General features: G+C 44.9%; 1 protein-coding gene across 1 annotated transcript in view; it reads right to left on the bottom strand.

Annotated features, from left to right (window-relative positions):
* The window catches only part of STRIP2 (striatin interacting protein 2), a 54376-nt gene extending 27608 nt beyond the window's left edge, over positions 1–26768 (bottom strand). Inside the window, exons 1-13 of the mRNA XM_025379538.1 lie at positions 26565–26768; positions 21355–21424; positions 17035–17109; positions 9299–9433; positions 7698–7818; positions 6827–6895; positions 6511–6617; positions 5667–5794; positions 4388–4591; positions 2580–2815; positions 2253–2318; positions 1451–1514; positions 347–418 (exon numbers count right to left, since the gene is read on the bottom strand). Of these exons, the coding sequence (XP_025235323.1) occupies positions 347–418; positions 1451–1514; positions 2253–2318; positions 2580–2815; positions 4388–4591; positions 5667–5794; positions 6511–6617; positions 6827–6895; positions 7698–7818; positions 9299–9433; positions 17035–17109; positions 21355–21424; positions 26565–26693 (1476 nt within the window). The 5' untranslated portion in view covers positions 26694–26768. The remainder of the gene's footprint in view (positions 1–346; positions 419–1450; positions 1515–2252; positions 2319–2579; positions 2816–4387; positions 4592–5666; positions 5795–6510; positions 6618–6826; positions 6896–7697; positions 7819–9298; positions 9434–17034; positions 17110–21354; positions 21425–26564) is intronic.
* Between the last annotated feature and the right edge of the window lie 346 nt (positions 26769–27114).

Genomic DNA, 27114 nt, shown 5'->3' with positions numbered 1-27114 from the left:
CCTATGGCTGGCTCCCTGTCCCTCAGATCTTGGCTTAAATGTCACCTTCTCAGAGGTCTACCTACTGGCTGCCCAATCTTAGTAGTTTACCAATGCTTCTTTCATGTTATCCTGTTTAAATTTTCTTCATTGTATTTACCATTCTTTGATAGTTTGGTTTACTTAACTTTTTGTTTTTTATCTTTCTTCCTCAACTTCAATATATCATGAAAGTAGGGACCTTGTCTTGCCTGGAACACAGTTAGAGCCTAATATGCTGAAATGAATGCATGCACACATGCTCTGTGACAACACTGAAGACAGATTTTCTTCTACTCTTCTCCTGTGCAGGACCTCCTTGGCTCACCAAAGACATAGGGCACTTCTCCAGCTCCTCTTCATTCTTGATCTGCACATCTGCGATGGAGATATACTTGTGCTGACAAAGATAAGAAGACATCAACAAGGGCTGAGGGCCTCATTCACATGTGTACCAATCTCTTACTTAAATTCCCCAAAAGCAAGGAAATGTTCTGCTTATGCGTTTGTCACCCCACATAGACATGAACTCTTTCAAGGCAGGAGTCTTAATCACCTCCGCATTATCAGCACCAGTCAAAGTGCTTTGTGCACAGTGCTTCTGTTTATTCTGTTTCTACCTTCGCGGAAGAGCAGCAAATACGTAAGCATTTATCTTCAAACAAAGTGGAAGGGGAAGCCAGAAACAGGCCCCTGCCCCTGGACCACTGCCCTAAGAGTTTTGATGCGTGTGCATGTATGCACGGAGTGATGACTCCATGCATACAATGGATATAGAGCAGGCTCCTATTCAATCCTGGGCCTTTGGAAGTCAGTGGACTTATGGAGAGAGAGAAGTGAAAGGAAAAGAAGCAAGGAATGGGAAGAGAGAGAGAAGAATGGGAAGAGGAAAAAGAAATGAGAGGAAGAAAGGAGAATTTTAAAATCTACCTGAATATGGGAAACTGAGTAAGTAAAGAGAGACCTAAGTTTTCCTAACCGGCCAAAGGACTGCAGGGGGAATACAGAAGGTCCAGAAGAGTCTGGTATAAAAGCCCCACCCGGGCTGGGCGCGGTGGCTCACGCCTGTAATCCCAGCACTTTGGGAGGCTGAGGCGGGCAGATCACAAGGTCAGGAGATCGAGACCATCCTGGCTAACACAGTGAAACCCCGTCTCTACTAAATATACAAAAAATTAGCCGGGCGAGGTGGCAGGCGCCTGTAGTCCCAGCTACTCGGGAGGCTGAGGCAGGAGAATGGCGTGAACCCGGGAGGCGGAGCTTGCAGTGAGCTGAGATCGCGCCACTGCACTCCAGCCTGGGGGACAGAGCAAGACTCTGTCTCCAAAAAAAAAAAAAAAAAAAAAAGCCCCACCCAGTATCCAGGAGCCTGGTAATCTGACCTGCTTTGATGGCTCCCTATCCCTGAAGACTGAGAGCCCACCCTGGTCACCTGCTTTAGGGTCTTCACACTCTCATGGATGGGCCTGGGTAATCCAACCAATGTATCTGTGTCCCTGTAAAAGGCCAGACATACCAGATCATAAGCTTCCAAAGTACAGAGAACTACTGATACCCCAATATCCCCCTAGAGTCACACGGACCATGCTACTTTCAACAACATCTACCCCCAGTACCCTAGACCTTCCTCTGCAAGCTTGTAGATCCCACATCAGTGCTTCAGGACACAAAAATAATAATAGCACACAGAAATGTTCCTGGAAATCAGGAGACTTTTATAGTCTTTTGGGTACTCACTTGGTGTGGGAGTGGTAGATTCCTACTTAAAAGGGGTATAGCCCAATGACATCTTGACTGTGAAACTCCACTAATAAAGACTCAATTTTCAAGAGGTCAGTGGGAAGGATTCATGAAGATGGGGAAATGGGGGAAGATTGGATCCGTTCTAACCATGTCTCTTCTTCACAGAATTTTAGCCCATTAGAGCAGGAAGGGCCCATAGAAACCATCTAACTCAATAACCTCAGGAAAAAATTAAGGCCCAAAAGAGAAAGGACTTGTTGCTCAAAGTCCTACAGTTGGCAAAAAACACAAAAGTTCTTTGAGGAAAAGTGGAAGAAACTCAAGGAAAAAAAAAATCCATAGAAAGAACCCAAAGTAGTCACTGGGAGTTGTCCATGGCCTAGGGGCTCTAGGTTACATTATGACTACCACGCACCATCCCTCATTCCAAGCTACCTGCTCCTCTGGCCCCCTAGGAACCACTCTATAGCCAGTTCCAACCAGTCACTTACTGCCCCAGGGTGAATCCGATGAACTTGTTCCTGCTCATCTCCAAGAAGTGCTCAATGTCCTTCTGTCTGAGAAGATGGTGGAAAGACCAATCCCAGAGAAGGGAAGAAAAGCAAACTTTGAGAGAGAGAAACTTTCCAGGCTCCTACCCCTCCAATCAGAGGACTGGAGCGGTGGAAAAAGGCAGCAATCAACAGAAGGAATTTCAAACCCAGGAGTTCTGACTGCCAGACCAACTTAACGAGCCTTGAATACATAGACTACTCCATCTTGGGCCTTTAGAGACTGAAACCCCAAAGCATAGGGGTACCTGATGCTATTAAACCTACCTGACCTTTGGGGCCCAGGGCAGGCCCTTGGGAAAAGTCACCCGCTCAGCAGAGAGGGATGCCTCTGAGGGTGGAGGTGGCACCAGAGGGTCCTGCTCTAGCAGGTCTAGCTCTCCATCCAAGGTTCGTTCTCCATCACCAGCAGACTCCTCTTCCTCCTCTGTGGCTGGCTCCTCAGTCTTGAAGAGATCCCTTTCATTGTAGATGTCCAGGCTGTCCTGCTTAGTGAGGAGTTGCTGGAGGGGAAAGAAAAGAGGGTAGGCGTGCAGAGAGCTCACTCTGGGCATCCTTGTCTGAGGCCACCCCATATCCACAGACCTCCAGATTTCAGGGAACATGGAATCTGAACACAGCCCTTGTGAAAACATCCAATTCCCCATCTCAACCCTACTGTCCCCACCCGAACCAATAACAGAACAAGAAGTTCTCAGGCAACCCTGCCATTAGCCAGGGAACAGAGCATAGATAATCCCAAAGTCACAGTTACTTAGCTTTCAGAAAGCAGTGATGCCTTTTTTTGCCAGCACTTTCCTTCCTAATTATGCTCTGCTTAGGTGAACATTCAATTAGTTTGCCTTCTGTGAGCATACACCAGCTGGCTGACTGAGGAAGAGGAGGACAGAAGCTTGCTGCTAGGCAGAGGGAAGCAAGTTTGGAATTTTAAATCTTGTGACAGAGAAAAAAAGATTGGACAGAAATAGGCCAAAAAGTTAACAGTGACTGTCTCTGGTTGTTAAGATTGTGGGTGATTTTTCTTTTCTCCCGTCATCACATTTTTATATTTGTTCCAAATTTTCTACAATGAGTAAGCATTACTTTATAAAACAAAAATAAAGGTTAAAAAATTTTATTGCAGATAATGGAGATTTGATTACTGAGCACTACTGTCTAGCCTGTTGATGAACTCAAGTAGGTCAGGCAGGGGAGTTTGTAAGAACATAGTCAGGTCTCAGTATAACCTGTCATTCTGACCTTTTTAGGACAGCAGACTACAGTCATGTGCTGCACAATGATGCTTCAGTCAACAATGGACTGCATACGTAATTGTGGACCCATAAGATTATAATACTGTATTTTTACTGTGCCTTTTCTAGGCTGAGATACACAAACACCATTGGGTTACAATTGCATATGGTATTCGGTATGGTAACCTGCTGTACAGGTTTGTAGTCTAGGAACAATAGGGTATATGCCTAGGTGTGCAGTAGGCTATGCCATCTGGGTTTGTGTAAGTACACTCTATGATGTTTGCTCAGTGACAAAATTGCATAATGACACATATTTCAGATTGTATCCCTGTCGTTAAGTGTCACACGGTTATATACATAGACCCCTACCCAGTCATCTCTTAAATGTAAGCCTTTGGTTCCGGGGCCAGTTAAGAGTATGGCTGGCTGACAGTAAACCTTCCTGCTGCTTCAAAATAGTAAAATGCCTTACCCCAGAAAAATGGATTAGGTTGGAGACCTGTTCCAGCACCCTGGGTCCCTATTCTCAGGATTATACCCTTAATTGTTGTTCAGAATGTAAGGAACTCCAGGCACTGAAGTTCAGGCCAATGATTCTGTAGCAAGACATGGCTATATGATGTGATATCACAGTGTCACATCACAACAGCCCAGAGGGCTGTCAGGGCTGGGGGATAAAGTCAAACTGGAGACTCTTAAGATTTCAGGTTGGTCACAGGGCCAACCCAGGCAGGATGAGCCAGGTCATTTACTGCTTTTTCCTACTACATCCAGAGTAGCTTAGAATCTTGACTTTTGGCCAGTGAGTGCCACAATACCATTGTCTGCTTCAGTCCATACCCTTCGAGAGCCACGGCGGCCTCGCAGCTTGGATGGTGGGGGTGCCAGCTGAGACTCTCCCAGGTCAAGAGTGTAAGAGGGCGGGGAGGCAGCACGCATGCTCTTCACCACCTGGATACTGTCTTCAGCCAGTGGAGGCAGGCCCAATTCTGCCCGTTTCTGTACTTTGAGAGTCTGCAGATGCTCAAATCCACCGAGGGTAAACTAAGGAAGAAACAGGAAAGGGGCAGAGAGAGAGGAAGGAAGGGAAGTAAGAGAGAGTCAAAGTCAGGGAAACATGGATGAAAAGAAAGATCCACAACCTCCCGTCCCTTCAGAGCTTTTCCTTAATAAGGAGGTAGTAAAACAGAAAGAGGCAAATATGATTACCATCCCCACGGCAACTGAGGAGCTCAGGGGTCAGGATAAAGCATTATTTACTGCCCCAGTATGGGAAATATCACAGAAGTTAGGAAAGGAATTCCTGGGGGCCTCCTCAAAAAAAAAAAAAAAAGAAAGAAAAAAAATAGGAAGCTATCTCCCTTTTTAATGAACACATCCAGGTGCTATAAATCCCCAGAGTCACTCAATTTCCTCTGCAGTCAAGAGGCAGTTCCCCCTATTAGGCCTGCCTTGTGAGATGGGAGCCAAAAATGAAGGATCAAGTTGAATAACTAGTAACAAAAACGTAACCACATATTTATAAGAACTTCATTATTTTTTAAAAAGCAAATCCTGGCCAGGCACAGTGGCTCATGCCTGTAATCCCAACATTTTGGGAAGCCAAGGTGAAAGGATTGCTTGAGACCAGGAGTTCAAGACCAGCCCGGGCAACACAGGGAGGCCTGTCTGTAAAAAAATTATTTTTATTAAAAAAAAAAAATACATATCCTCTGTTTATCTGGAGGGAGGGCAGGCACTCATCCCAACCTTTTATAGCTAGAGAAACTGAGGTACAGAGAGTTGCCCAAAGTTTCTCAGTATCAGCAAAGCCCAGATCTACCAACTTTCAACCAGTGTTCTTTCCATCAAACATTGGCTTTAATAAGAGAAGGTACCACTGACATACCCAATTTATGGAGTGGCATATCCCATCCATCCAATAGAAACATGAAACCTATTCTAACATAGAACATCTGATGTCTCTAGGACAGCCTTGTTGCCCCTCCAAATTAGCAGTTGGCTAAGGGCTGCCCTATTCTGCTCCCTGGCTCCAGGCTCCTGGAATGCAACTAGAACAAAGTGAGGTGGCATAGGGTATTGCTGATCTGATAATGTGGGATTGGGGAGAATCACTCACCATGACCACCTTCCAGAGCAGAAGCAGGACCTTCTTTATGGGGAAATGAGGAGCCAGGCCACTGCAGAACTTGGTAACCATGGAGAAGAGTAAAAGGGCAAAAGGCTCCTCATTATGCATGGAGAAGCCTAGGGGTGAAGAGAGAGGGGAATGAGAAAGTGAGGATGAGGCAGCTAAAACTTTGTTCATGTAACCCTGATTCTGGACACACAGAGGAAGACACTCACCTCCCCTGAAGAATTCCAGAGTACTTGGTCCTGAGAAGGAGGCTTAGCCCCCCAGAAGGAAGCCCCTCAAGGGCAGGAAGGTAGGCAATGGAATTAAAATGGCTTAGGCCCCAGAGCTTAGGGTGACGCTCTGGGGTTGGATGTCAAACTGGAAGTAACAATAATGAAGACATTGCTTTCTGGCTAAAAGACTCAATGTCATTCACTTTCCCACATCAATAAATATATTTTTAAAATCCCATAGGCCTTCATATCCTATCCCTGTCAGATGACAACACCAACTTACATTTGAGCAGAACTCAGTTTTCAAGGTGACTCAACTCATTTTTTCATGTGGGATTCGTGATGGAGTGGGAGAGGAACGGCTATTCCCACTTATAACCAAGGAAACCAAGGCATAGAGAAGTTACATGGCTGGTCTTAGCTCATAGATACAGGGGGGCAATCAAGCCCAGCCCTTGTGCCTGCCATGCAGTATCTCTGTCCTAAAAGAAAGGACATTAATTTAAAAACAGAAAACAAAAGAAAAAAAGGACTGCGCCTCTCCTAGGCAGATGCTCTGCTTCCCCTCTCCCATTAGCACCCCATCCACACCTTCCTCAAGTGCCATTTCTTACTTAATTCAGTGCGGAAGGTCTCCCGGGCTGTCCTCCACCCACAGGGGTCCGTCTCTCGCTCCAGGCGAATATTTTCCACCATTAGGTACATAACACTTAGCAGCACCCTGGGGTTACAGAAGAGTCACAAGAGGTTCCCAAGGCAATTCCCAGCCCACAGTCAGAGACCTCAGGGATGGTCTCTGTGGGAGCCCAACCCAGTGAGATTAGCTAGAGGGCAACTTCCTAATGGTCTAAATCATCTGGGATTTGGGGAAAAGGTAACCCAGGTGCTAATCATCCACCCTGTTCCAAGCCCATAGTTAGCCCCACTCACCTGAGCTCTGTGCTATCAGCTATGGAGACAGCTGGTTTCCGAAGGGCACTGCTACAGGCCTGGCTGTTGCTGCCAGGGGGAGGAGAAAAAGAACAGGAATGCATAAGAGCTCTTTTCTCTCTGTGCTCTTACTTATCACTCACACAAACATGAGTGCTTGCCATTCCCTGGCTAGGCAGCCACTAATGAAACTGGTCTAGGGTAAAGGAGCTGACAGAATTCCCTTGCCACCTCAGCAAACTCTCTTATCGTAATATGGTGAAGACAAGGCAAGGGCAGGATCTGTGGTATCCACTCATCTTGCATTCCCCACTATGCTTAGTATTGTGCTGGACATAAAACAGATGCTAAGAAACACCTGATGAATAATAAGCAGATTGCACCCTATCTCAAACTCCTGGGTGATGGGCATGAGACAAAACAAGGGGTCACTGTAGTGGTAGCAGCAAATAAGGCAACCTCTAGAACTATAGCCCATGAGGGAAAGAATTGGGGACAGTGACAGGAATTGATTTCCTGTCTTTCTTGGGTCATGCACTCAGAACAGTTTCCCTCTTGAATTACAGAGTTAGGCTGAGCTAAGAGAGTCCTTGAATAAAAAAGAGAACCCACTCAGGATAGGCCCCTGAAGCCCAGGATTAAAGCTGTAAGTGAGGCAGAAGCTGCAGATGTATCCAACCTCAGGGAGGGAGAACAGAATATCAGAGAACATGGCTGGATGGAGGGAAACCGTCAATGAGCTTTGGGCTGAGGTGTGAGTAGACCCAGTTCCTCACAGGGGCTCTCTATAGTAAGGGAAGCAGCATAGAATATGAGGCCCCTTTAAGGAATGGGGGTTGTGTAGGCCAGCCCTTTCCCTAAGGCTTCTCACTCAATTTCCATGTGGAGTAGCTCCAGGAAGGTGGAGAAGGTCCCCATCTGATACAGCAGGAAGCAGTTGTACCTGGACCAGTGTAGCACATCGACCTCTGAATCACATTCCCCAAAAGTACCTAAAGGAGCAGACAGTTGTTACAGGGGTTGAGAGATGGCAGTATCCCAGTTCTTTCTACCCTGCCCCATGATCTTAAGATTTTCCTATAATACTCTGCCCAATAATTAGGCTGACATAGGTATGACAGGGACCCCAAGAACTTCCTGGAATGAGTCAGGGGAGAAGAGAGGTAGTCTCTAGGGTTAGGTCCAATGTGCTCATCAATGGCCTGTCATCTTAAGGGTGGGTTCTTCCAGAAGCAGATCCTGAGGTAAGTAAGGATTCCAGTACAATTAGCTTATTTGGGAATCATCCCCAGGAATCATCAGTAGAGATAGGGAAGAAAACGAAGCCAAAAGAGTTCACTCAGGGGATAACTTTGGAAACAGTATAAAACACACAACTCACAGTTATTCTATCCAAGGGGGTGAGACAGTCAGGCTATCCATCTACTAACTCCTGTCAGTCACTGGATGAGGGTGCTAAACTAAAGGAGCACACTGATTCCCTACACTTCCTGGATGCCCTGTATGGGCTGCAGAGAAGGCCCTTGGGCAGAAGCTGGGCATGGTGGCACACGCCTGTAATCCTAGCTACTTGGGAGGCTGGAGCAGGAGGATAGCTCAAGCCTATGAGTTCAAGACCAGCCGGGGAAACATAGTGAGACTTTGTTTTTAAAAAAATTAAATAAATAAAGTCCTTGGGCAAACACATGAAGGTACTGGGAGTTGGAAGTTGGCCAGAGCACCAGATCCTAGAGATACAGGAGGGCACAGTCCTATTTGCTAGTCTTCTCTTCACCTAATGTCTACCCTTTCCCTTCTTTATTATTTCTTTTTAGAATTTTTTTTTTTAGCTCCCAACTGGTTGGTTCTGTTAACAAGCCTCATATTTATGATCGTAGGCTTATTTTCACTCCAGCTAGGCTATCTCATTTCCCTTTCCAACACCTGGCTAACAGGTTTCTTCTGACCAGCTTTCCCCAGTTACTCTATTTAGGTCTGATCACCTCCAAATTACTCACAGCATCCACTCCTGCAGCTATGTTGGCTTGAACTTTCAAAATGCCAATGAGAAACAATGCAAGGGGTCCATGTGTATCTGTGACACTCTCCTATTTCTCCTCAGTTTTGGGGCCAGGCCACAGTTGATGTCTTGTCTCCATGATCAGCTGGTGGTACATCATCAGCTCTGGCCACACTGACCCTCTTGCTAGTATTCACATATGATTACAGTACAGGGTAGGGAAAAGAAGAACCCTATAAAAAATTCTGACATGCCTGGTAAGATAATGGCAGATCCCAAGGGATCTAGAACAGCACTCAACACTATCTCATCTTCCCCCTAAGCACAGGTTACTCCTAGCACGTGACAAGATCTGTCCTTGAGAGGCAAGAAACCTTGCTTTCCTAGCACAGCCTGCATCATCTCAGTCCTGATAATGCCCACTTCCCTCTCAAGCCTCCACCCCTCTAAAGCTAGCAAGGGTAGTCACTCACCTTGGGCCAGGTAGAGAACAGCCCGGGCCACCTTCAGCCGCCGTTCCCTACTGACCACCTCTAGCCGGTCCAAGAGTCCCATTATATAGGCCTTTTGGGCATCTTCTTCCAACTCCAGCCATTCCTTGCCCTGCACTGGGAATAAAAGGCCATATACATCTAGTGTCAGCTATTGCCACCTTTCCTGGAAAGGCTTCTCATAGCATAGCCACCTCTGATCTCAGCTCCCCCCAAAAAGATTATTTTCTCCAAAAGCTTTCCTTATTTCACTGAGAAATAAGGGATGGGAAAAGGACCCAAAATGTTCTGGCCTGAACCCAGTCTATAGCCTCATCTTCAACATCCCCTCTATCCTCCACACACAGCCCATACTATCCTGTCTCTCTGCCTTTCCTCAAGGAGTTCCCTTTGTCTCCCTACATATTCAATTCCTAGTCATCCTTACAGGCCCAATACAAAATGACCTCTTTCCCACTCTTACATGCCCAATATAAAATGACCTTTCTCACTAATGCTCTGGCCAAATACTCTGCTTCCCCAACACTTTTTAAACTTTTCTGATACAGCATTTTCCTCTTGGATGAAGGGTGCTAAACTAGAGGAGCACACTGATTCCCTGCACTTCCTGGCTGCCCTGTATAGGCTGCGTGAGAAGGCCCTTGGGCAGAAGCTGGGTATAGTGGCACATGCCTGTAATCCTAGTTACTTGGGAGGCTGGGGCAGGAGCATTGTTTGAGCCTCAGCTAGTTTTGTGATGTGCACATGATTCCTCTGCTCTCAAACTCTAACTTCTTTGTAAAAGCTGCTTCTCACTCCTGCCTCCAGTATCTGACACAGAATACTCACCACACATTTGTTGAACTGAAAATCAAATTGCCACTGACCAAGTAAGGAAATGGATGAGAATGTCTGAGAATGTCACAGTGTGGGCACATGAAATTACTATTGAGAGTAGGACAAAGTTGAAGATGGGGTGAAACATTAAGGTCAAGGGTTGTATCAGGCAGCACAGGACCAGCTTCTCATGCTTCTACTCCATTGCTCTCCACTTGAGACACAGAGAACCCTGTATCCCATAAGCAAGAAGGAAAGTCTACATGGTTATGGAGGTTGTGATGGTTAATACTGAGTGTTAACGTGATTGGATTGAAGGATACAAAGTATTAATCCTGGGTATGTCTGTGAGGGTGTTGCCAAGAGATTAACATTTGAGTCAGCCGGCTGGGGAAGGCAGATCTACCCTTAATCTGGTGGGTACCATCTAATCAGCTGCCAGCAAATATAAAGGAGGCAGAAAAATATGAAAAGGAGACATGGGCCTAGCCTCCCAGCCTACATCTTTCTCTCGTGCTGGATACTGTCTGCCCTCGAACATCAGACTCCAAGTTCTTCAGTTTTGGGACTCAGACTGGTTCTCTTTTCTCCTCAGCTTGCAGACAGCCTATTATGGGACCTTCTAATTGTGTAAGTTAATACTTGTGATTGTGTAAGTTAATACTTAAACTCCTCTCTCTCTCTCCATATATATATATATATCTCTCCTATTAGTTCTATCCCTCTAAGAGAACCCTAATACAGATTTGGGTACCAGGAGTGGTTCTAGAGGAAGAGAATATTAAGAATGGAGTTCTTTCAGTGGTTTTGAGATTTCTGGAGCTGGCTGCTTAATATGATTAGATCCAAAAATGCTAAGGAATCTACTTCTAATAGTATGGAGAACACTGATAGTCCTTGGCAGAAACTATTTAGAGAGTTATGCAAAATAAATGCATTTGACATTCCTGATTCACCGGTCATGAGAGGCAAGGAGTTAATGACTATACATAATACCTTTGACCATATGTGGAGAACCAAGGAACATAAGAAAGCTGGTTGGTTGTTCCTAAGTTCAGTGGACAAAGTGATGAAAGAAAATGATGAACTCAGGGATTCTGTCTCCCAGCTTCAGAAGCAGATACTGAGCCTCAAATCTGCTAAGATTGCCCTGAGTGAGAGTCTTATCTCCTGTAGAGAAAGAGCTGAAATTGTGGAAAAACAGACACAAACTCTTGTCATGCGAGTGGCTGACCTGCAATGAAAGATGCATTTAAAGATACATTTATAGCCTTGTCAGGTGTCTACTGTTAAAGTGAGGGCACTTATTGGAAAAGAATGGGACCCTGAAACTTGGAATAGGGACATGTGGGAGAACCCTGGTGAAGCTGGGCACACTGAGTTTGTAAACTCTGATGAACCTTTTTTGCCAGGAGGAACAGCTTCCCCATCCCCAGTAGTGGCAATATCTCCTCCCTGACCCATGCTGCCATCAGCCTTTCCACCTTTGTCTGAGGAGATAAACCCTGCGCTGCCTGAAGCAACAGTGATGGCAGTTGCCCTGAAACAGTTGCCAGGCAAGATAATGCTGCTTCTCCTCAGAAGCTACCCCCAACACCTTTGTTTGGTTCTAGACCTATAACTAGACGAAAGTCCTGGCAGGCCCCTAGAGGTGAGGTTGAGAGTGTGACCCATGAGGAGGTGTGCTACACTCGAAAAGAACTATTTGAGTCCTCTAATTTATATAAACAGCAATCTGGAGAACAGGCATGGGAATTAAGGGTATGGGATAATGGAGGAAGGAACACAGAGTTGGATCAGGCTGAATTTATTGATTTAGGCCCACTAAGTAGGGACTCTGCATTTAATGTTGCAGCTTGGGGAGTTAAAAAAGGTTCTAAGAGTTTATTTGTTCAGCTGAATTATGGATTAAAAGATGGCCCACTGTGAGTGAGCTGGAAATGCCTGATCTCCCTTGGTTTAATATACAGGAAGGGATCCAAAGGCTTAGGGAGATTGGGATGGTGGAGTGGATTAGTCACTTTAGACCTACTCATCCCAGCTGGGAGGGTCCAGAAGATACACCCTTGACCAATGCCTTACAAAACAGATTTGTGAAGGCAGCTACTTCATCTTTGAAGAGTCCTGTAATTGCTTTTCTCCTTATGTCAGATGTAATGGTGGGAACCACAGTCACTCAACTGCAAAATTTAAATACAATGGGAATAATTGGATCCCAAGGCAGCAGGGGCCAAGTGGAAGCACTCGACCATCAAAGGCAAGGTAGGTGTAGCTACCATAATGGATAGCAGAGGCAAAGGAGCAATCAGAACAGTCTGACTCATGTAAAGCTGTGGCATCGGCTAATTCATCATGGTGTTCCTAGAAGTGAAACTGATAGGAAGCCTACTGCATTCCTACTTAATTTATACAAGCAGAAAACTCCTAGGTCGAATGGACAAAAGACTAATTTGAATTATAAAAACAGAGAATCATGGCCCCTTAATCAATTTCCAGACTTGAGCCAGTTAATAGACCCAGAACCCATTGAATGAAGGGGAGGCCGGGTTCCCTTGAGGAAGGACCCCACTACATCACCGACAGTTTATGCAGTGAATTTTTCTCCGATTCTTCCTCAAGAAGACCTCTGGCCTTTTACCAGGGTAACTGTGCATTGGGGAAAGGGAAATGATCAGACATTTTGGGGACTACTAGATGCTGGCTCTGAGCTGACCTTGATTCCAGGGGAACCAAAATGTCACTGTGGTCCTCCAGTTAAAGTAGGGGCTTATGGAGGTCAGGTAACTAATGGAGTTTTAGCTCAGGCCTGACTTACAGTGGGCCCCCAGACTCATCCTGTGGTCACTTCCCCAGTGCCAGAGTGCATAATTGGCATAGACATACTTAGTAGGTGGCAGAATCCCCACATTGGCTCCCTGACCGGTAGGTTGAATGTTACTATGGTGGGAAAGGACAAATGGAAGCCATTAGAGCTGCCTCTACCTAGAAAAATAGTAAATCAAAAACAATATCATATCCCTGGAGGGACTGTGGAGATCAATGCCACCATCAAGGACTTGAAAGACAAAGGAGTGGTGATTCCCACCACATCCCTGTTCAACTCTCGCATTTGGCCTGTGCAGAAGATAGATGAATCTTGGAAAATGATAGTGGATTATCGTAAGCTTAACCAAGTGGTGACTCCAATTGCAGCTGCTGTATCAGGGGGTTTCATTACTTGAGCAAATTAACACATCTCCTGGTACCTGGCACTGGTCATTGACTTGGCAAGTACCTTTTTCTCCATTCCTGTCCATAAGGCCCACCAGAAGCAATTTGCCTCCAGCTGGCAAGGACAGCAATATACCTTTACTGTCCTACCCCAGAGGTATATCAACTCTCTGGCTTTGAGTCATAATCTTATTCGGAGAGACCTTGATCGCTTTTTGCTTCCACAAGATATCACATTGGTCCATTACATTGATGACATTATGCTGATCGGATCCAGTGAGCAAGAAGTAGCAAACACATTGGACTTATTGGTGAGACATTTGTGTGCCAGAGGATGGGAAATAAACCTGATTAAAATTCAGGGACCTTCTACCTCAGTAAAATTCCTAGGGGTCCAGTGCTGTGGGGTCTGTTGAGAAATTCCTTCTTAGGTGAAGGATAAGTTGCTTCATTTGGCCCCTCCTACAACCAAGAAAGAAGCACAATGCCTAGTGGGCCTATTTGGATTTTAGAGGCAACACATTCCTCATTTGGGTGTGTTATTCCTGCCCATTTATCTGGACCCCCTCCCCCCTAGTTCTTAGTGGGGTCCAGAACAGAAGGCTCTGCAACAGGCCCAGGCTGTTGTGCAAGCTGCTCTGCCACTTGGGCCATATGACCCAGCAAATCCAATGACGCTTGAGGTGTCAGTGGCAGATGGGGATGCTGTTTGGAGCCTTTGGCAGGCTCCCATAGGTGAATCACAGCGGAGGCCTCTAGGATTTTGGAGCAAGCCCCTGCCATCTTCTGCAGATAACTACTTTACTTTTGAGAGACAGTTCTTGGCCTGTTACTGGTCTTTGGTGGAGACTGAACGTTTGACTATAGGCCATCAAGTCACCATGTGACCTCAACTGCCTATCATGAACTGAGTGCTTTCTGACCCATCAAGCCATAAAGTGGGTCGTGCACAGCAGCATTCCATCATCAAATGGAAGTGGTATATACGTGATCGGGCTCAAGCAGGTCCTGAAGGCACAAGTAAGTTACATGAGGAAGTGGCTCAAATGCCCATGGTCTCCAGTCCTGCCACCCCCAGCCTGCATGGGGAGGCTCCCTATAAGCTCCCTATAACTCCCTATAAGTTGACAGAGGAAGAGAAGACTAGGGCCTGGTTTACAGATGGTTCTGCATGATATGCAGGCACCACCTGAAAGTGGATGGCTGTAGCACTACAGCCCCTTTCTAAGACATCCCTGAAGGACAGTGGTGAAGGGAAATCTTCCCAGTGGGCAGAACTTTGAGCAGTGCACCTGGTTCTATACTTTGCATGGAAGGAGAAATGGCAAGATGTGCGATTATATACTGATTCATGGGCTATAGCCAATGATTCGGCTGCATGGTCAGGGACTTGGAAGAAGCATGATTGGAAAATTGGTGACAGAAGATTGGGGAAAGAAGTGTGTGGATGGACCTCTCTGAGTGGTCAAAACTGAAGATATTTGTATTCCATGTGAGTGCTTACCAGTGGGTGACCTCAGCAGAGGAGGAGTTTAATAATCAAGTAGATAGGATGACCCGTTCTGTGGACACCAATCAGCCTCTTTACCCAGCACCTCTGTCATCGTCCAATGGGCCCATGAACAAAGTGGCCATTGTGGCAGGGATGGAGGTTACGCATGGGCTCAGTAACATGGACTTCCACTCACCAAGGCTGACCTGGCTATGGCCACTGCTGAGTGCCCAATTTGCTAGCAGCAGAGACCAACACTGAGCCCTAGATAAGGCACCATTCCTCAGGGTGATCAGCCAGCTATCTGGTGGCAGGTTGATTGTATTGGACCTCTTCCATCATGGAAAGGGTAGAGGTTTGTCCTCACTAGAACAGACACTTACTCCAGATATGGGTTTGTCTATCCTGCAAGCAATGCTTCTGCCAAGACTACCATCCATGAACTCACAGAATGCCTCATCCACCGTAATGGTATTCCACAAAGCATTCCCTCTGACCAAGGCACTCACTTAATGGCTAAAGAAGTATGGCAGTGGGCTCGTGCTCATGGAATTCACTGGTCTTACCACATTCCCCATCATCCTGAAGCAGCTGGATTGATAGAACAGTGGAATGGCCTTTTGAAATCACAAATATAATGCCAACTAGGTGACAATACTTTGCAGGGCTGGGGCAAAGTTCTCCAGAAGGCCGTGTATGCTCTCAATCAGCATCCAGTATATGGTACTGTTTTTCCCATAGTCAGGATTCACTGGTCCAGGAATCAAGGGGTGGAAGTGGCACCACTCACCATCACCCCTAGTGATCTGCTAGCAAAATTTTTGCTTCCTGTTTCCGCGACATTACGTTACGCTGGCCTAGAGGTTTTAGCTCCAGAGGGAGGAACACTGCCACCAGGAGACACAACAATGATTCCACTAAACTGGAAGTTAAGATTGCCACCTGGACACTTTGGGGTCCTTCTACCTTTAAGTCAACAGGCTAAGAAGGGAGTTACAGTGTTGGCTCGGGTGATTGACCCAGACTATCAAGATGAAATCAGTCTACTACTCCACAATGGAGGTAAGGAAGAGTATGCATGGAATACAGGAGATCCATTAGGGTGTCTCTTAGTATTACTATGCCCTGTGATTAAGGTTGATGGGAAACCACAACACCCCAATCCAGGCAGGACTACAAATGACCCAGACCCCTCAGGAATGAAGGTTTGGGTTACTCCACCAGGAAAAAACCACGACCTGCCAAGTTGCTTGCTGAAGGCAAAGGGAATACAGAATGGGTAGTAGAAGAAGGTAGTCATCAAAACCAGCTACAACCAAGTGACTAGCTGCAGAAATGAGGACTGTAATTGTCATGAGTATTTCCTCCTTCTTTTGTTAAAAACATGTTTGTGCATGTATACACTTGTACTAATATCTTCATTTTATTTCCTTTCTCCTTTATCATGTGACATAAGATTTATTGACTTCATATCAGCATTTAAGTATTGTTAACTTTATATAATACTATTTGGGTTGGGTACTGGTGAGTTTCCAGTTGTACGAAGGATAGTTGTACTATGTTAGGCATAATTATGCCCTTATTTTTGTCTTTATTTGAAGATTATGTATGATCTCAGGAGATGTGTATGAGTTCCAGTTGACAAGGGGTGGACCTGTGATGGTTAATACTGTGTGTCAACTTGATTGGATTGAAGGATACAAAGTATTGATCCTGGGTATGTCTGTGAGGATGCTGCCAAAAGAGATTAACATTTGAGTCCGCTGGCTGGGGAAGGCAGATCCACCCTGAATCTGGTGGGCATAATCTAATCAGCTGCCAGCAAATATAAAACTAGTAGAAAAACATGAAAAGAAGAGATGGGCCTAGACTTCCAGCCTACGTCCTTCTCCTGTGCTGGATACCCCCTGCCCTCGAACATCAGACTCCAAGTTCTTCAGTTTTGGGACTCAGACTGGCTCTCCTTGTTCCTCAGCTTGCAGACAGCCTATTGTAGGACCTTGTGATTGTGTAAGTTAATACTTAATAAACTTCCCTTTATATATCTATCTATTTATCCTATTAGCTCTATCCCTCTAAGAGAACCCTAACTAATACAGAGGGGATGAGGGATCCCACTTTGTTTTAGCCTTTTACTAGATCAGGCTGGGATATCATAGAAGGAAAAAGCAGGTCTCTATGAGTAAAGATCTGGAATTACCTTGACTCTTGAAATCTTCTTCAAAGCACCTCCTGTTATTGGTGAATTCCAGGTTCTCAGTGTAACTATACAATTCTGTGGCAGGAAAAACAGAACAGTCATATTTGGGAGATCCTTAAAGAAGCGGCCCAAAGTAGAGAGGGTGGCATGAAAGAGCTAAAGCTTCCAACACATTCCTGTGTCCAATTCAATCCAAAGCCAGCTTCCTCCTTTTCAGAGCAGTTAAAAATAGCCACTTGTGTCCCTGGGAGATTAAACCATCAAACCTGTCCTCTTCCTGCCAGCTGGCTGCTGCAGCAGAGAAGGCAGCCTTCAACATTTGGTGAGGGCCAGGAGGACTGGAGCACAGAGAGCTTAATCTCATCACTCCTGTTTCTCAGGGCTGCAACTCCTATTTTGTCAACCCAACCAGGAACTATCCTATCTCTAAGGGAAGAGGAGGGCAACACAACTCCTGAAATTTAGAGGAAAGATCCTTGTGCTGGATCAGGAAACCAAGGCAAGGGCTGAAAAGTAAGTGCTAGATGGCTCTTCAGGATTGGAGCCAGTTCATTCTCTCCCTGCTAAGTTTCCTCAAAGGGTATACAAGTTTAGACTCCTGCCCACAGCCACTAAGCAGAGGCTGCAAAAAAAAACTCTAGAGAACAGCTATGATTGTCAAAGGGCTGTTGCACCCAGGAAAATCTAACTTTGCTAACAGCAGCTTCTCAATACAAAATGCAGAAAGCTTATGAGAAATAGAAATGCTGGCCATGTGTGATGGCTCAGACCTATAGGATTATAATCCCAGCACTTTGGGAGGCTGAGGCAGGAGGACTGCTTGAGGCCAGGAGTTCGAGACTAGCCTGGGCAACATAGCATGACCCCATCTCTACAAAAAATTTAAACATTAGCCAGGTGTAGTGGCACATGACTGTAGTCCTAGCTACTTAGGAGGCTGAGGTGGAGGATCGTTTGAGCTTAAGAGTTTGAGGCTTTAGTAAGCTATGATCATGTCACTGCACTCCAGCCTGGGGTAACAGAATGAGACTCTGTCTCTTAAAAAAAAAAAGAAAGAAAGAAAGAAAAAAGAAAAGCAATAAAAATGCCCTTTCCTACTCTCTTGCTGTCTCTCTGCAGAACATTATATACGTACTTTCATCTTACAGAAGATGAAGAACTGAAATACAGAAGTCAACAAATGATAGAACAGATTTCCTTTAAATCTCTGCTCCCTACCTGAGACCCTTCCTGGAAATTTAACTAGGTCACAGGTAATTCACAAGGCAAGAGAAGTTCACGTATGCTCCAGCCAGCTGTGTAATGGTTGAGAAACACCTTGTCTGGGAGTCAGGGCTTTTGAGTCCTAAGTTCCAGAATCCAGGAGTGACCAGAAGCAAATCCCATCACTGAATCTTAAATTCTTCAGTCATTAGTGTAGAAGGTGAATATATATATTTTTAAGAGTAAAGCACCATAAGCCAAATCAGAAAAGTGGGCAAGGCTCTTAGGTACTGAACTGTAGTTCTGGTCTTTTTATTTTTAAATTTTAGATTATGAATTTTTATATACAGGTAAGTACAGAATAGTACATTTAAGACACCTGTGTGTTATCTTCTACCCAGATCAAACAAATGTTAGCATTTGTTATATTTGCTTCAGACTGCTCCCCAGTCTATCTTATTCCCTTCTCCAGAGGCAACCACTATAATGAAATTGGTGTGTATCCTCATATGCCTATTTTTCTACTTTTGCTATATGCATATATGCCTATAAACATATGATATTGTTCTGTTTAAAAACTTTTTTATCCAAGCGGTATCCCATTGTATAAATTCCTTTGTTACTGCTCCTTTCTCCCAATTTTGTCTTTAGCACTTATTATTATTATTATTATTTGAAACGGGGTCTTTCTCTGTCACCCAGGTTGGAGTGCAGTGGCGCGCTCTTGGCTCACTGCAACCTCCATCTCCCGGGTTCAAGCCTCCCGAGTAGCTGGGACTACAGGTGCACGCCACAATGCCTAGCTAATTTTTGTATTTTTAGTAGAGACGAGGTTTCACCATATTGGTCAGGCTGGTCTCAAACTCCTGACAGGTGATCCACCTGCTTCGGCCTCCCAAAGTGCTGGGATTACAGATGTGAGCTACCGTGCCCGGTCAAGCATTTATTGATATTGAAACATGTTGAGGCCAGGTGTGGTGGCTCACACCTGTAGTCCCAGCACTTTGGAAGGCCAAGGCAGGAGGATCACTTGAGCCCAGGAGTTCAGGACCAGCCTGGGGGCAACATGGTGAGACTTTGTTTCTACAAAAGATAAACAAAATTAGCTGGACATGGTGGCACAAAATTAGCTGGGCATGATAGGGCACGCCTATGGTCTTAGCTACTTGAGAGGATAGAATGGGAGGATCACTTGAACCCAAGAGGTCAAGGCTGTAGTGAGCTGAGACTGTGCCACTCCAGCGTAGGCAACATTGCCAGAGCCTGTCTCAAAAACATAAATAAATAAATAAATAAATATCTTGATTTAGATCAATTATTTTAATGGCTATTCAATAGCTTACTGCACTAATATGCTATAGTTTATCCATTTCCCTACTGATGAGCATTGTAGGTTGTTTCCAACTTTTTACACTGATAAATAAGGCTGCAATAAACATCTCTGTATATTTTCTTGTGCCCAAGTGTAATTTTCTTTAGAATGGATATTTAGGAGTAGACTTGTTGGGTCACAATATGTATACATCTTCAACTTTGCAAGATATATGCAAAATGCTTTCCAATTTTATAAAGCAAAATGCTTTTCAATTTTATATTCTGCTCCCCAATGTCTAGCAGTGCATAAAAGTACTAATTTCTCTGCACCCTCACCAACCCCAGGCTTTTAAGTTTTGCACTCTGATGATTGTGAAATTATATATATATATATATATATATTTTTTTTTTTTTTTTTTTTTGAGATGGAGTCTTGCTCTGTCGCCTAGGCTGGAGTGCAGTGGCCAGATCTCAGCTCACTGCAAGCTCTGCCTCCCGGGTTCACGCCATTCTCCTGCCTCAGCCTCCCGAGTAGCTGGGACTACAGGCGCCACCACCTCACCCGGCTAATTTTTTTGTATTTTTAGTAGAGACGGGGTTTCAGCGTGTTAGCCAGGATAGTCTCGATCTCCCGACCTCGGGATCCGCCCATCTCGGCCTCCCAAAGTGCTGGGATTACAGGCTTGAGCCACCGTGCCCGGCCGATTGTGAAATAATATTATTTTAATTTGTTTTTCCTCATTTACTAATAAAGTTCAACATATTTTCATATATTTATTGACCATTTGGCTTTTTCTTCTATAAATTCCCATTTATATTATTTGCCCACTTCTCTGTTGGGTTGCTCATCTCTCTCCTCTCTTTTTTATTTATATATATATATATATATATATATATATTTGTATCATATTCCTATTATGAATTCTAATCCTTTGTTGGTTATTAAACTTAGCTCTCTATTTCTCTGTCACTCATCACAAAATTTATTCCTTGTGCTTATGCACAAGAACTTCTTTAAAATTGTTTCTTTTCTCTGAAAAAGCATGTCTCAAAGTATCACTTCCATGTGACAGAATATTTAACTTTCACACCATCTCACCCAAAGCTCGTGTATTAATAACTGGCATTTGTAGCACATGTAACATGGAGGCCCTTAATGTGAGGAGATCACATTTACCCTAAGCTAAAAATCCAGACAGAGAGAAGCAGGCCAGCACTGAAAGATGAATGCAATCACTTAACTCCAGCTCATAAACATCCAAGCAGAACTCCACTATGATGGTCCAGCCTTGCTCAGCTGGCCAGTTGACTATGGAGTTTTTCCTCAGACTTTGTTGAGATTTTAATAAGCGGCAGATGCGAGAGGAAGAAGGAAAAGATGGAGGTAGAGGAGACAAAGGAAAAAGACGGCATGGGATAGAAAAAGGTAGCAGAAAGGAGGAGGCAGGCAAAGATACGGGTGACAGGAAGAGAAAGAGGAGGAATAGGGAGAAGATGGAGAGAAAACTGATTTGAGAGTGCACCAAATCAGTTATTTTCAAAGAGAATAAAGAAGAGTGAGCAGGAAAGAGTGATAGAATGACAGAATGAAGAATACCATAGCCAAGGAGAATCACAGAAGGAAATGTGAAGACAAATAAAGAGATATTTACCACTCTGGGGTGGAGAGAAAAAGGAATGTGGAGAACAGCCTTGGTTCAACAGCCACTTGGTAAGAATAGACAAGCTTCCAGGGAGATCACAGGCCCCTTCCCTCTCCTCCTGGCCGCTGTTCCACTAGCTACTGACCCATCTACCTCATACCTGACAACTCTGCTGCATGCCCATCTGCATCTCCATACTCAAACTCCAGAGTGGGACAGTCCACAGAGCCCTGTAACAGAGAAATCTTGTTGGTAACTGGGATAACTTGGAAAAAGGGGTTGCCAAGGGAAGACTGTACCCTTATTTACCTTCTTCCTCTCATGGAGGCCAAGGTTAGATCAGGGAGACAGTTAGGAGAGTCCTATTTGGGTCTTTCATCTCAGAGGTACCCTATACCACGCCAAAACTTGAGGCTTAGTGTGGCGAGGGGCTGAGGATTCCCATGCAAAATCAGAAAGTCTAAATAAAGGGCCAGGATCTCAAAAACATATGAAAGCTACGGTCTGTGTCCATATCTAATCTACATGAACACAGACCAGAGGAGCATCTAGCTGATTTATATAAATTTGAGACAGACAGAAACAAAGGGCACTGGATTCTAGCTTTAGTTCTGTCATCAACCCACTGTATGATATAGATCAAGTCTCATGCTGTGGATCATAGTTCCTTATTTTTAAAGAGGTTTTTTAGCTCTAATATTCTGCAACTTTAGGACTGTCAAATAATACAACATCTCCACTCCAAGTTGTAGTAAAGATTAGATTTCCTATGATGATGTATGTATAAAGTTAATCCTATTAAATATATTTTAATATAATCCCATCTTCTAACTTATTTAAACATTTTGGGATATTTCCTTCCTGTATATGTTAATATATATGAATTTTTAAAATTCTCAGTCTCAGCTCTGTCACATACTATTTGATCTTGGACAAGTTAACCTCTCTGAACCTCAGTGTGACATAAAAAATATACTGTTCTTTGCCCCTGGTTCCTGGTACAGAGCTCCTGAAATTCTTAGAAGTTCCTGAGTGATAGGAGTGTCAGTTATTCATAATGAGTCACTGTCAGCTTTACCAGAATTTATGCTCATGAGGTGACTTATGTTAGGAAAGACCAAGCACATGATTAGTGTTTAACTTTCAGCACCATCCCCACATCCAGGGAGGGGAGGGGTACTACAGATTAAGTTCAGTCATATGGCCAATAGTTTAATTATGCCTAGGTAATGAAACACCATATGAAAACCCAGAAACAACTAGGTTCAGGCAGCTTTTGGGTTGGGGAATAAACAGATGTGCTAGGAGAATGCTGCCCAGGGTGTATATGGAAGCTCTGCACCACCCCAAACCCATACTTTGTCCTTTGCATCTCTTCCATTTAGCTGTTCCTGAGTTGTATCCTTTATAATAAAATTATAATTCTAATTACATGCTTTCCTGAATTCTGTGAGTTATTCTAGCAAATTATGGAACCTGAAAGGAAGATCATGATAACTGCTTAATTTGTGGTTGGCCAGGCTGAAGTGTAGATAGCTTGGGGATCCCACCTATGGTTGGCGTCTAAAGTAGGGCCTTGTAGGACTGAGCCCTTAACTTGCAGGGTCTGTGATAATTCTAGGTAGTTAGTGTCAGAATTGAATTGAATTGCTGGACATCTAGTTGGTGTCAGGGAATTGTTGGAAAATTACCTGCTCAGTTTTCCCATCTGTAAAATGAAGATAATAACAGGACTTACTTCATAGGGTTATTTTAAGGACTCAATGAGTTAATACAAAAAGGCACACAGCCTAGCACTTGGTAGCACTATGTGGGTGGTCACTCTATTTATGATTTTAATATTATATTATAAAGGCATTCTTCTCATATTATTATGACTATTAGTTTAAATGATTGTATAAATGGATGTACATTTATTGGTTTACTTAACTAGTTACTGTTGAATATTTAAATTGTTTTTAATTTTCCTTTATTATATGCATGAAACTGTAATAGACTTATGCTTTTTTCTATATTTAGGATATTTCCTAAGCATAGATTTTTATAAAGAAAATTAATGAATCAAATCTTATGAACATTTTTAAAGCTCTTTGTATATAAGTTGTTCCCCCAAAACATTACGTCAATTTATACTGTCAACAAGGCGAATCATGTTTAAATCCACTATAGCAAAGATTTCCAAACTTTTGGATTACAGGGAACAGTAGGGAAAAAGAAAAAGGTGGAGAGTGGCAAATGACGGAGGGTTGTTGCTGTTTTATTCTGATAGGCACAGACTTTAAAAACTTTTTTAAAAAATTCAAAAAAGAACTGTTTAAACCCCCAAAATGAAGGACAGAATCTCAGAATAAAGAACAGCCATTAAAAACTGTTTTTCAAACTTTTTGGAAAAATGATACATTTTACATTATATCCCAGCGTGCCGGCGCGCGCGCGCACACACACACACACACACACACACACACACACACTGGAACAAAAGTTTAACAAAGTATTTACCTTTACTGCATGTGATGCACTATTTTATATTATTTTATTCCTTTTCTTTCTTTTCTTTTTTTTTTTTTTTAAAGACAGGGTCTTCCTCTCACCCAAGCTGGAGTGCAGAGGCACAATCACAGCTCGCTGTGGCCTCAACTTCCTGGGCTTAAGTGATTCTCCCACCTCAGCCTCCTGAGCAGCTGGGACAACAGGCGCGCACCATCATGCCCGGCTAAATTTTTTTTTATTTTTTATTTTTTGTAGAGATCGGGTCTGCCTACATTTCCCAGGTTGGTCTTGAATTCCTGAGCTGAAGCTATCCATCTGCCTCAGTCTCCCAAAGTGCTGGATAAAAGACATGAGCCATCACACTGGCTTTATTTTTTAAAATAAAAATTTTAGCCTCAATTAATAGTTGCCCCCTAAAACAGTTTGGAAAACACTGTTTTAAATTGTATACATCCTTAAATTTAATATATTGAACTAAATTTTTAGAAAAAGTCACTTCGATGACCTGAATTTTCCTCATTTTACCACAGACCAGTTAAAACTTTGTCAAGGAGTTGGAGATCAATAAACCAGATCTGGCTAAAAGAGGTCTGAGGTGAATCCTTTTGTTAGGTTAAGACTCTTCTTATTAAGCAAACAATTATTCTTTAGCTTCCTTTTTAGGTTGGGATGTTCGTTCACACACTAAGCCAGTGGGAGAAGGTAGGTCAACAGTGCTTCCATAAACAGTGATACATGATGAGGCTCTCTTAACTTGTGCCACAGTAATTCTCTTCTAGTGATTTTTTAAAAGCCCTGGAGAGGAAAAAAAAACCCATCTCCTCTAAGGACTGCTTCCACGGGAAAGCAAAAAGAAGCAGAGAAGAAAAGCAGATCTGGCACCTGGGTACTGTGGTGATAAGGGATGTACTGGCAGGTAAAAGGAGTTCTGCTGCCGCAGAAGGTAAAGGAAAGCTAATCTTTCCAGTCAGGCTTTCGGCAGGCAATGAGCCCAGATAGAGATGATTGCAGCAGTTGTTCATTTCCAGGCATGAAGAGTGCAGCTGCAGACAATCAGCAGGTAAACTGCGGTGCAGGTGGAAAGCTTTCGAGTCTCAAAGGACTGTACTCTCAGAGCCTTTGCCTGAAGAAGACTTGACAGGTGGGGAACAGATTGCAACCTTAGAAGGGAGACCCAGGCAGAGACTTTTATTCCCCCCATAGAACATACCATTGTGAAATTATTTTATTTATTTACTCACAATTTGTCTCCCCATGGGGGAAGACCCTATCTTGTTCACTGATATACCCCTAGCACCTAAAATAGTGACTGGCAGAAAGTCCTCGATAAATAATTATTGAATTAATGAATGGCTCACCTCCCCAAAAAAACATTTGAGCGAGAACAATGTCTTTGTGGGAGAAGGAGGTACAGGGTGCCCTAAAAGATCAGACTCATCTTGAGGTAGGGAAGGAGATGATGTGGTGGATATCATCTAGCAAGACAGGAGGGCTGAGCTCTGCCTCTGCAAGGTGGTGACTCTGGGCCAGTCTTTTCATCTCCACTTCTACCTTTTAAAAAATGAATGGATTCCTCCTACTCTACCTACATCAAAATGGAAAGCATACATGAAATCACTTTGGAAACTGAAATGCTATTTAAATGGTAAGGCAAGGTCTGGAATGCCAAAGACCTGGCTTCTAGTACCAGCTCTGCCACTTGATGATGATGATGACGACGATAGTAATATACTCAGAGTTACTATGTACTGACTAATTACATGCATTGTGCCTGCACTGTGCCAAACATTTTACAGTCAATGATCTCATTTTGACTTTATCACAACCTTCTGAGGTAGGCAGTGTTAATCTCATTTTACAGATGAAGAAACTGGAGCTCAGAGAGGTTTGGTAATGTGCCGAAAATCACACAGGCAGTAAATGGTAGGGCTGGGATTCAAAACCTGGTCCGACTACTCCAAAGCCTGGTGTTCTTGACCACAAAGTATGCCAGATGTCTGATCTTGGGCAAGTCACTCCTCTTTCTTTTAGGTCTGTAAAATTAAAGGGCTATACCAGATGATCTCTGCAGACCCTGCCACATCTGACATTTTGTCATCTATTCTGATTCCGGCTCCGCTCAGATCCAACTGATGGAAACTGCCTCAATGAGGGGATAGGGGAGTGATAATAATTCAATGCTTTCATCTTCCTAGGTAGCGTTTCTTTTTTCAGGAGAGGAGGAAGAGATCGAAATATTCATACTCCTATCTGTATCCTGGGACTGCCCCCTCCAGATAGCCACTCCTGGACTGCAGGGGCCTGATGTCCGCGGAAGGCGCTCCCTAAACGGCCTAAGACTTACGGGGGATGGGGGGGAAGGGGATGGGCAGGGAACGGGCAGAAGTCCCTCGGCCACAGTGGATCTGTCCAGGGGCCCGCCGCAGGCAGCCTGGGGTGGGGGAGTGCGGTTGCCCCACTCGCCAATCCTGCTTTCCTGCAGCTGAGCTCCAGTCTTCCATCCCTCAAGCCAGTCACTTCACCTCTCCGCTCCTGTTCCCCCCTCCATAAACTGGGATCGGAATTTCTGCTTCAAGGGGCTGCAGCGATTAAGTGAGATAAATATTTGGAAAGTATCTGGTCCGCTCAATACCGCGCTCATCTTCGCGCAGCGGGGGAAAGCCAGAGGGCTAGAAAGCCCCCAACCCGCGGCAGGAGACGTGCGGACAAGGGTCGGGGCCAAAAAGCCCAGAGTACAGCCGCTAGGACCCCGCAGGCGCCCACTGCGCGGGGCTGACCGAGCGCGCCGAGGGCTCCGGGGCCGAGGCCGAATCACCTCAGCCGCCGCTTCCCGCCCGCGAGCGTCTCCGGGCCCCAACCGAAGCTCTCCGGGCTCCTCACCTCTGACTCCCGCCGCTGGCTTCGGAACGCTTCGCGGCCCTTGGGCGCCGCCTGCTTCCCTTTGCCGCCGCCGTTGCCATTGCCGTTTGCGGGAGGGCCCCCGGTCCCGGGCACGGCGGGGTCCTCCATGCTGCTGGTCAGCGGCTCCCCTCAGGGTTCAGCTCGCTTTGCCCGGGGCGACCCCACAGCCGCGCGCCGGGAGCCAGGACCCGCCCCCTCCGCCGCTATTGGTTACGGCCGCTGGCCGCAACCCCGCCCCGCGAGGCGATTGGCTGCTCGACCGGCCGGAGCGGGACACGAGGAGGTGGGGGCTCATTGAAGAGATTTTGGGGGTATCTTTTTAGTCCTGCTGCATTGCTGGCAGCCAGAGACTCCTAGGTTAGCTACAGGCTCCACGACTTGCGAAAGCTGGGCCTTGAGCTCAGGAGGTTTATCTCTGTGCTCCTCACTCGGTGTCTCTCAGCACTCACCCCCGTCCCTGTAGCGACCTTTTCTGGAGCTCTAGTCTCCGCCTCCTGCTCCACTGCAGCCTCCGTTTCCCTGTTACCAC

Source organism: Theropithecus gelada, chromosome 3, assembly GCF_003255815.1.
Source record: "Theropithecus gelada isolate Dixy chromosome 3, Tgel_1.0, whole genome shotgun sequence".
Taxonomy (NCBI): Eukaryota; Metazoa; Chordata; class Mammalia; order Primates; family Cercopithecidae; genus Theropithecus; species Theropithecus gelada.
Note: the sequence above shows the minus strand (reverse complement) of the source record. Positions and strands in the feature narration are given on the sequence as shown.